General features: G+C 44.1%; 1 protein-coding gene across 1 annotated transcript in view; it reads right to left on the bottom strand.

The window, feature by feature from the left end:
* Nucleotides 1-265: 265 nt before the first annotated feature.
* EPS8L2 (EPS8 like 2) overlaps nucleotides 266-10708 on the bottom strand; it is a 59708-nt gene continuing 49265 nt past the window's right edge. Inside the window, exons 15-21 of the mRNA XM_032189424.1 lie at nucleotides 10376-10491; nucleotides 7345-7456; nucleotides 6213-6320; nucleotides 4742-4883; nucleotides 2026-2209; nucleotides 1018-1150; nucleotides 266-701 (exon numbers count right to left, since the gene is read on the bottom strand). Of these exons, the coding sequence (XP_032045315.1) occupies nucleotides 630-701; nucleotides 1018-1150; nucleotides 2026-2209; nucleotides 4742-4883; nucleotides 6213-6320; nucleotides 7345-7456; nucleotides 10376-10491 (867 nt within the window). The 3' untranslated portion in view covers nucleotides 266-629. The remainder of the gene's footprint in view (nucleotides 702-1017; nucleotides 1151-2025; nucleotides 2210-4741; nucleotides 4884-6212; nucleotides 6321-7344; nucleotides 7457-10375; nucleotides 10492-10708) is intronic.

The following is a 10708-nucleotide window of genomic DNA, read 5'->3' as shown; positions in this document are numbered from 1 at the left end:
ATTACGCAATGAAAGCTTATTTCCACTGTTCAAAGGCAGCACTAACTGGTACGTGTATTTAAAGAAGCAGCCCAGACTTATGTAATGTATGTTGCAATTCCAGAGGGCAGAGGGGGGCAGGAAGGGCACTGAACTGCCACTGAGCCTTTACTATTGGGCTGCAGGGGATATCTGCCACCAAGAAGGAAACAAAAGGTAGGGAAAAGACATATTTCCATAGCCCAGACTCTAAACATTCAGGCTGGCTTGTTCTGTGCAGCGTGCCGTGTCCTCAGGGGACCAGAAGCATGTGCAGCCATATGTTAAAAGCTCTGTGGGGTCCAGCCATTGTCCTACATTCAGACCCGTGTCAGTTCTGATCCACTCTGATCACATGCACATACAATTTCAGTATAAAATATATAGATATATATAAAAAAAAGACTTCATGCAATATTAAAACACCTTTCCCAATGGGACATGGTCTTAATGTCTATCCTTATCAACAGTGTTCAAGGAATTGTCACTTTGATGGCAATTACACTGCTAAGTGTGGAGCACTGCTCTCTCTTGTCTGGACTGGGGATCATTGCTTTTGTTCCCTTTTTCTGCACTACTATGACTAATAGCTGAAAAAAAGCAGATAGATTTTAATTAGCAGAATCAATCCTCTCCTGGCGACGCTTCATAATTTCTTGGAGCTCTGTCTCCCCTCTGTTTTTCTAGAATGGAAACAAAACAGCAAGTTTGAATTTCGACTTCAAGCTGTGGTTAAATTATAATATTTAACTAATTCCATAAGAGTAGAATGAATATCAAAGGCAACAGTAAAAAGGCAGTCTTTAGTGGAGACAGGGTGATCCGCCTTACAGATTTGAGGCCGTTTTGCTTAAGAGAATTCTCAGTATTTTTAGGGTTGGGTTCATTTTTATTATTATTATTTTTAATTGTGTGTCTTAAAATGCATGTTTAAAGCACCATCTGACACTGCTGGTACAGGCATCCATTTGGGTGGGAGTTATCCAGAAAGCTACTTACCTCCAGTTGGTTTTTCTCCACCGTGATTTTACTGTACACTCTGTTTCCTTCATCACCACACACTTTCTTCAGCTCCTCTCTGTTCAGGGAGAAAAGCTGAGCTCCAGTAAGGATGCCAAGGTGTTCCACTGTCCTGGGGAGACACAAAACGAGGAGATAGTTGTGTTACACATGGCCTCTTGCCAAAGGTGAGGATTCAGAGATAACAGGGCTGAGAGCAGATGAAGTACAGCCCCTGCACCAGGACCTTTTCACATGCAAGGCCCTGGCGATGTGGCAGCTGTTGGGTAATGCGAGCTCTTGGAGGGGTTGACAGCAGGCTGGGAGGAGCGGGTGACACCAGTGTCACCCCAGCACCCAGTGTGTGTCCAGCCCCGTGGATACTGCAGTGGTTTCATGCCAGTCACATCGCATTTGGGGAGTGATCCTCCAGCTTCTCATAGCACACTGCACAGAGCGTGAGTTGTAACTCGGGACCCTCGCCCACATGCAGCGTTTTGGTCTGTGTGGCTGGGGCAATTTGCTAGCCCTAGTTGAGGATTTGTCTCTTCCTCAGCCATACTTTAGGACAGTTTCTCCAGAGGTAGGCAGTCATGTGGAATTTGCAATTCAGAGCCTTTCAGGTTGTGGGGTTAGTTAGGGAGTTAATTATTTTTCCTCTAAGTTCAGTACTTTGAACTGGCTAAGTGAGGCCAGATGAGCAGCAGTGGAGGATGTTGTACAGCATCTGTGTCTCAGTTGTGTGGATGAGCAAGGCCCTTCCTTTATTTGCAGCTACTTGTGAGATCTTGCTGTACCGTAAGGCAGTGTATTTGATAGTATAGAGGAACAAAATGCATTTGATTTGTGCTGAATGTACTAGTTATATAGCCTACGTTTAATATGATTGAAATCTAGTTTGCAACACAGTCTCTGTAAGTAAATCCAGCTGAAATGTTGCAAGCTGCCTACCCAACTTCTTTTTCAATGAAGGACCAGCATTTCATATGGCAGCGATGCAGATCTTACCCTTTGCTGAATGACTTTGCCTCCAGCCAAGCTTTGACTTCTTCAGCACTGGATTCGAAGGTGAGGGGCACAAAAACTTCCTGAGGTTTTTCCACTTTGAAATTCCTGTGGGGAGGCTGAATTTTACTGTTTGTAATCTTCCTTATCAATTCATCATTCACTTCGTCCATATGATGCAGAAGTTCTGTGGAAACAAGGCAAACCTTTTAGAGCACAAGGTTAAGAGTGGGAGTGAAACCAAGTCTTCAGTCATGAGTCCAGTTAAATTAATGTTTGCAGTGAAATTGTAACAAGCATCAGAATGTGGCTCAGCAATATTATTAATTTTGTAAACACACCAAAGGAAAGTGCTTACTTTTGTGTTTTAGTTCTAAAGAACAAGTTCAAGTACTTAATTAGAGCAATAGGTTTGCTCCAATTTGACATTTTTGATCTTCAAACTTCAATTAAGAACAGATGGGATACCACCATGGTTTTGGAGACTGGCAGACTGATGAAGCAGGATTTGCTTGCCTTTCCTCCCAAGCTTTTCAACTTCATTTGGATTTTGAAACCTTGCTTTTCTCTCTGGGAGAAACCTATATTTCTACAGTTTTTCTCCAGAATGATGGAGAGGAAAAATCACAAAAACAACAGCCAGATGCTCATCATCCGCACAGCAGCCACTGAATCTAAAAAGCTGCTTAAGAGTTTCATACAGTTTAACTGTCCCCCAGGATTTTGGCCTCAGATTTTGACCTCACTGCTTCAGTTATGTCCATTGGACTAGTCAGAGAGTCTTGGATCAACTGCTAGTGTTCCTAGGAAAAATGAAATTTCCATCCCTGATTATGCCCAGTATTAATAGAGCTGTGTAATTGCTAGAGGAAAGTGCATGGTGCCAGCCAGCAGACTCAACTGCCTCATTTAAAGCAAATCTCCAAATCTTGCTTAACTGAGCAGAGATTGGTCTGGTGTGAAAGAGGAGAGCTCACGTCTACAGAGGCACTTGCTTTTAGCCAGCAGGAGCTAGGCTACCCATTGAAAATTCTTGGTTAAAAGCACTTATTGGGGGAAAAGTGTATTATATTGGGTAAGATAATAGGATAAGGTTTTAATAAAGACATGTTCATTTTGCATGACTGGTATCTATAGCAGGTGCTTGTAAGGACCCATATTTTGACCTATTTTATATAAATAAATATATATATTCAAATTGATCTCTTGTTTCTTGTGTTTCTATCCTATCCTGTTCATCACACCTCATTCAAAGCACATAATCCTCCCCCCCCCCACACACACCACCTAGCAGAAGTTTACTCAGTGGTGTAAAACACCTGATCTGGCGGTGCTGCCAAGCGGTGACAAGGGACTGACTCCCTGATGTCTTGCTCTGCTGTGGAGTTTTTGCTTTAGATCACCATCTTCCTGTTTTTGAGTTACTTAGTTCCCTTCAGAATACTGAAATAAGGAAACTGCCCTGCAAACTTTGCAGCAGAGAGTGGGGTGGTGGGGGAAACAGACCACATGAGACAGCAGCAGTCAGGGAGGCCTGACTATATGTTCTTGAGAACAGGTTCCCATTTTTCTATACCTCTGTGTTGCCATTTATTTTCCTTCCTATTGTCTCTTTGCTGTTACCCAATGTGGAAGGCCAAGCCTGGGATCACCGGAGTCTTGGTTTTGAGCTGTAGTCCTGCTCCCTCCACTTCTCAGTCCTCACTGCTACTTCTAATAAGTAATTCACCGACCTAAATTCTCAGCCCTCCAGCTTTTGCTGTGCAGCTAAATAGAAGTGGCAGGAAGCTTGAACTGGCAGTACGCTCATAAAACTCCAGTGACGCATCATCCAGTATCACTTTTTCCATGAAACTCTTTAGGACTGTGAGGAGAATAACTTGGTGTTATGAATAGATAGGTGTCTGTGATGCTGGTGTTGTGGGGTCTTCCCTCGTCCCAAAAGGGCTTCTGCTTTCAGGAGTCTGCAGAAGGTGAAAGAGGATGAACCCTGGCTGTGGCCCCCAGCAGCCGGTTTGCTACAAGCGTATGAAGGCAGTGAGGTGAGCAGGGCTCCTGGTATTTCTCATGTTCTGTGATCCTCTATGGCTTGTGCAGGGTGTGGGAGGGATGTGAGTCTGGTTTTGACAGATCTGGTGGCTGGGATTTCTCTGAAACCTTGTGAAGGAACATGCCAGGTGGGCACTGCGTGTGCGACAAGAGGAAGGGAAGCAAGAGAAAGGGCTTGGCCTGAATCGTATGGTCACTTAGACACACTTAAATCATGCTGGGGGTGAAAGGAAGCTCTCTCCTTGGGAAGAAGGGGAAGGTTAAGCTGATATTAAATCACCTTTTTGCCTGCCTTTTCTCAGGCTGCCTGGGAGCCCATGGCATGAGTCACTGAGCTCCTCAGGACTGCTCTGCTGGCTGCTGCACTATTGGAATTTCCTCTCTACATCACTGCCGGTCCCCTGCTTATCACTAAAAGGTGCAGCCACTCCTCGCACAAAGCCGTGTGCCAGGGGCCATGTGTTTGGGTAGGTCACTGCCTACATGCACACAGCAACCAAAAATAGTAAATAGAATTACTGCAAAAGTCAAGAGAGAAAGAAAACAGAACAGAGAGCATGCAAAAGCACATGTTCACAGGAACTTTTGAATTAAGTCCTGAAACACAAAGCCGCGGTGCCAAGCTCTTGGGCTGCCTGAGCCTGCTGTGAGCGCAGCGTGGGACACATACGTTCTTTGGCGTCCTGGGGAGAGTTGCGTGATAACATTTCACTTCCCCATTTATCCCCAGCATAGCTGGCCGGTAGCTTGTGAGTTGGGCTGGATGGTCCATAGCCTCTGGGGTTCATGTCTGCTTTGTACCTCTGGTTAGCCTAGATGATAAGAAAGAAAAGCAAGGTGTAAGATTTTCTTTGCTGTTTTTTATTTTATTTAACTTTTTGCCTTCCCCCAATGGTAACAAGGAGAGGGACAAATTGCTGTGTCCTCCCTGTGGCGATCTGGGACCCCTCAGCTGAGCCTCATGTGAACTCAGGAGGTGCTTGCTGTGTGGATCAAGTTTGACTCTGGGCTCTCATGGGAATTAACACAAACCAAAGCAAACGCTGAACATGGCATGAAGGCATTTATACCCCTATGAAGCATGTCATGCTCGCCACCTGGAGAGGTCTGGTTCTTAGAAAGATTCTAATACAAAAAGAAAACAAGCAGAAATCCCATTTGGAGCTATATATCCCATCAGTAACTGGATGTTGAGTGTGACTATTTCTAAGTGCCTGGAGCAGTCTGGAAAGAGGTTTCTGGTATTTTCGTGATTAAACTAGCAAGGCTTTTGTCCAGGCGCTTACTGGGGCACTTTATGTCTTGCCCAAACTGAGAAATACTGAAGTGGGGAAGCCATTCCATGCTTCCTTAGGGCGTTTGGAGCTCTCCACCTCCACATTTTTGCAATACAAAGTGCTTGAGAACTATATTCACTTAATACTCAGATGGTATTTCCATCTACCTCCACTCCAGCAGCTTGGTCCTGCTGCCAAACTGAACTGGATGAGAGAACTGTCAGTTTTTGATATAATCCCCAGTAAAAAAAAACTCCAGTATTTTGGCGGCAAAATTTGCTTTCATGGCTGCATTAGCTCTTTCATCTTGTTCACAGCACAGCCCTGAAACCAGCAGTTTCGCAACAGAAAGCGATAAACCTGAGGTTGAGAAGTGCGTGGGTTTGGGGGGAAGGCACTGGCAGAAGGTGGAACTATTTCAAGCCACCATAGCCAGCAGATGTTTGGGGACACCTCAGTGTCACCTTTTCTGGGTTTGGGATGACAACACGTGGTGCTAGGCTTGGGGTGAGTGTCCCTTTGAGTGAGGGTCTTGCTTCACAGCAGGCTGCTGCTGTCCCACACCCCTGCTTACCAGGTGCCACTGGCAGCAGGCAGTGTGCTTGGCATCTTGGAGCGGGAGAAAAGCACAAGGCTGCTGCATGGCAGGAGGAATAGGCTTTTTTCAGGGGTAGGGGGGGATAAATGTTGGGAAAATGTGGGAGTTTTATCGTAGGAGATGCAGGACCCCGGCTCATCTACTTGTGAAGGTTCACGCTGTCCCACACGTAGTATCCTAAGAAATCCAGGGAGGTCTAATTACAAGGTTATGGTCTGATTATGCCCTGCACCTGGCTATGGGATAAATATCACCTGAGTAGAGACCTGTTCGAGCTCTTCCAGTTTCACCTCATCCAGGATGTTATAAGGGACGTAACCAGTCTGACCGCTCCGGTTGAGCAACTTCCACCACTGCTTATTTTCTTCCAATACCTGAGACAGAAAAATATACAATTTTGGTAGTGAAAACATCACATTTCTGGAATATATAAATGGTACACAGTGAAAAGAAACCAGGCACTAATGTGAAGTTGCCAGAATAACATCACTGGGGCCAGGAGCTGGCAAACAGATCTGTTGCACTCATTTGCAATTCAGGAGTGAAGCCTATCCTGCAAAGCATCTGAACCTACCCTAATGGTGAGAGGAGAGCACCTCCGGGGTGCTTAAGAACTCATAGTTCCTACTTATTTTACTTGTTTCTCCATCTTTTTTTTCTTTAATTTTATTTTCCAGTGACTGATTTTGCATTCTCTTTTTGAATTAAAATAAAGTTAAAAGCAAGTCCTGCCAAAGGTGCTAGAGGGTTATCATATTACTTGATCATGTGTCATGTCATAACCATGATATGGCGAGATCACCCACTGTTGAGATATCTCCTATCGCACCTGTCCCCCTGCTCCTTTCAGCAGGCTTGTTTTTAAGCAGAAATATTTATTTATTTATTTATTTATTTATTTTTAAGTAATCACTTTGTGGTAAGCAATCTCCCTGGAATGGGTGAGCTTTGCTGGTAGCTACAGTTTGAACTTTTTGAAGTCTTCGCCTCAAATCTGAGGTCCATTATGGTTAGCGCATAGACCAAGTTGTGTCCTACCTTCTCCAGTGGTGCAGCAAGAGAGAAGTTATGAGAAAGGATTATTTTGTAGAAAAGAATTCCCATTTTTGGGGACAGGAAGGGGAGATGATAATGAGCATAGGCCTGGTAAGTGCATGAGCAGTGTACTGCAATGACTCATTTTCTTTCCTCCTTCCAACTTAAGAAAAGATGCTACTGACGTGTTTCAGCCGAGCAAAGGACACAAAGCATAGTGAGCTCTAGATTTGAACAAAGCTTTCTTGCTGCTCAGAAAATACCAAGCAAAAATGAGCTGGCACTTGGCAGTACCTTGAGATCTCTCTGCTGTTCCTAGAAAGGGAAGTAGGGTCCACCTCTTTCCTGAGCACATTCGCTTACCTCCAGGACTTCATCCTTAAGCACTGAGAGTTCATTGGCATTTCGCGCAGTGAAATCATAGCAGATTTTGGCATATCTCTTCGGCAGGGCCATTCCCTGTGCCTCAAAATTCCTGCAGGAGGAAAAAAAAGGACTGATAATGGAGGCCAATTGAACAACTAAGGCATTGGCAAAAAGCAGGTGGTGATGGTTGTGTGACATTGGTGTCGTTGGTGATGCTGAGGCTGCTGCTTTCAGGTGGGAGGAAAAGGCTTCTTCCCCTGTCAATTGCTTTTCTGCTGCAGAAAGGACTGAGGAGACTGACAAAGCCTACCCCTTGTGAAAAATGTTTGTGAAACAGTCGTATCCCGATAAGTGGAAATGACTGTCTTTGTGCCAGGGCAGTGGAGAAGGAAGCACCAAAGTTGGGAGAAGGGGGTCAAACATGAGCACAGGTTGAACTGACTGGAAATCTGTGGGCTTTTTCATCAGGCAGTGCTGAGCTACTGAAACAGAATTCCACAGGTTCACAGGAAAAGTGAGTTTGAATCTAATATACACTCAATGTGGGGAGGAATGTGTTCAAGTGTTTTGCTTGGAAATTTTTGACACAAGAATTAATGGCTTTCAGTGTTAAACCAGCTTTTCGTTTGGAGAGAGAGATGAAATAAATATGTTAGATTGTCAAACGTGGAGATCTGAAATACAAGATTTTGTTTGGTCCAAACTGAAATGTTTGGGGTTTTACGTTTTGTTTTGTTTTGTTTTGCCTGGCTTAGGAAAAATTTGCATATCTCATCTTTTTCTTCTCCAGCTAGGATGGGAGCTCCTATTATTTTTTAGTTCCAAAAACATTTGCAGTATGGAAAAACCATCTTGTCTAGTTGCATAAGTGTATGCAGGAACTATTTTAGTGCACCTTCTGTGGATCTTTCTGCTTAGGACTTGCAACCAGCTGCACAATGCAGAAGAGTCCCAGGTGCCCGTATCCACAGTGAGCATGCCAACAGGATGTGAGATTCTCCTCCAGTGGAGCTACAGCAGTTTATATCAAGGTCGGTGTAACTCAGTGAAGGCAGTGCTTCCAGCACCACTAGCAACTATGTTTTTTTAGTGTTATGTTTTTCTGTTCCTGAGTTCTTGGTTTTGGTCAGTGATTTGTGGATCTTGGTTTGGTGTAGGATCTGTGGAAACTCTGTTGTTTGCAGACTACCCCTGAGGCATCTGTAAAACCTGACTTTGAAAAGCAAGTCCATTATGTTTAGTTTTAGTTCGTTTTGCTGTCTTCATTAGGTAGCTTTTGGTGGCCTGAAAATATTGAAACCATTGGCTCAGTGGTTTAATAACACGCATTGTCTTTAGTTCACTTCATTTGGGACAGCACTCGGTCTACTCACAGCCACGTGCACTACAGACATTTGGAGCAGACTTTCAGACAGAGTGAATCCACCTGTCAAGAAGGGGAGTGGTGGCAGTGCCTGAAGGCAGGGAGGGGGGCAAAAAGCCTGAGTTATGTAGAAATTACTTCTTTTGTAGCATTCCAGAAGGTAAATGAGTCATGAGAAAAGGGGACAGTTGGAGGAGTACTAGGATAATGTGCATTCTGCGTGCACCTAGGTTTTACACGAGAGACATTTGCTGGCCATTGTAATATTGCTTGGGGCTTTCGTGACGCTTCTCTGCAGCCCAAAGCCCTGGTTTAGCTAATAATACTGATGCATGGGTACTTTTGCTAATATAGGGTCTCTCGGTTAGAAAAGTAGTTCAAACTACCCAGAAGATGGCATGAATACAGCAGGAAGTGTGGCTGTCCCAGGACTGTGATCTTGGCAAACAACTGGGCAGACTTGGTTGAAGTCCGCTCTGGGCTGAAGAGGCATGGAAGAACATTCTCCATTTTAGCATCTGCCTCAGTGCCATTAGCTTTGCTGTTTTTTCTTAAATGTAACACAAGGGAAAGTTGCTGTTGTTAGTCTGAAAGGTGGGTAAAAAGGTCAAACACCTGTTCCAGGAGGAAGGACATCCTCCTATTCTTCCATGAGCTCATGCTGCAGTTAGGCTGGGTGGTGTCTCAGGGTCACCTTGGTAAAATGGCACGCTGCTAATTCGTATTCCAGAACTCGATACTACTATTTATCATTTCCCTCTGCTGAGACTAACAGATGAAAATATTTCTTATGCAAATATCTACCAGTCACTTAAGATGGGTTTAAATTTCTCATGTAAACTAATTTCTTATTTTTCATAACATCACCAAGAAAAATGGAATTGGAGAAGAGAATTTGTTTCTGTAATTCTGTCTCCACTCAGCACACTGTATCTCTACCGTTTTATGTCCCACCAGGAACTTTGTTGGGGAAAATGGGAAGAATAAGTTGTTTTGCTGATACAACTGGATTTGAGGATTTTGCTGTGAATTTGAGCTTTTTGTAATAGCAGTAGAGCTCATAAATCTTTTGGATTAAAATATGAAAACATGAAACAAACAGTCTGTCTTGCAGCTGTTTTCCAGTCTAGTGCTGGCTCTGGAAAAGTCCATGGTTAACTGCTTTGCTGTGTCTGGATATCAAGTCTTTAAAATTTCATGGATCATTAGTGTAATCTGGGCCTGTTCTTGGGCAGAGGGTAAGGCAATTCAGAACTCCATGTCAAATCGCTGCAATGTGGAGTGGCAGAGAATTCATTTGTCCTTTTGGAAGAGTTTGAAACTCAGAGGTCTTAGGAAAAATCCAAAGGCACATGCTCTTTAATTTCACTTTGGTGGGCTGATGTTCTGAAACAATAAACTGGTAGACTAATGAAGTCAGCCAATATTTTTGCCTCTTATGGTGGAAAACACATGTAACCCATTTCTCGTAGACCTGCTGATGATTAAAAGCAGACAGCTTGTCTGATCTTGGAGTTCTCTTGATCTTGTTAACAAGTCTGAATTAATAATGGCAGAGAGCAATCTGCCAGGATGCCAAATCATCCTGGTATCACGATGTGGTGCAGTGGGTGTTATGAGGTTACCGAGGGGAGCCGAGGCACCATTTTGGTGCTGGTACCTTACCTATTTACATGCTGAGTTACATTCTGCTTAAAGGCATCCACAGCTTGTGTCTGATCGGCTGTCTGGCCGCGTTTGAGTGAGGAGTTACGGTAAGGATATCCGTTGGCTGATGATAGCTGGAAAGGTAAACGTGGTGTCAGTGTTACCAGGAAAGGGGAAAACTGCATCAAAGAGAAAGGAAGGTGATGAATCTGGCCTTATTTTCTTTCTGTATTTAACTGGAGTGAGCAGTTCCAACCAAATTTTGAGGTGACTATTTGTTACACGCCATGGCAAACTCCATGGTCGCACAGAGAAGTCAGACCAGGATTGGAGGAAGCTGCCAGAAGTGCC

The sequence above is a fragment of the Aythya fuligula genome, chromosome 5, assembly GCF_009819795.1.
Source record: "Aythya fuligula isolate bAytFul2 chromosome 5, bAytFul2.pri, whole genome shotgun sequence".
Taxonomy (NCBI): Eukaryota; Metazoa; Chordata; class Aves; order Anseriformes; family Anatidae; genus Aythya; species Aythya fuligula.
This window is presented reverse-complemented; position numbering and strand designations above follow the sequence as displayed.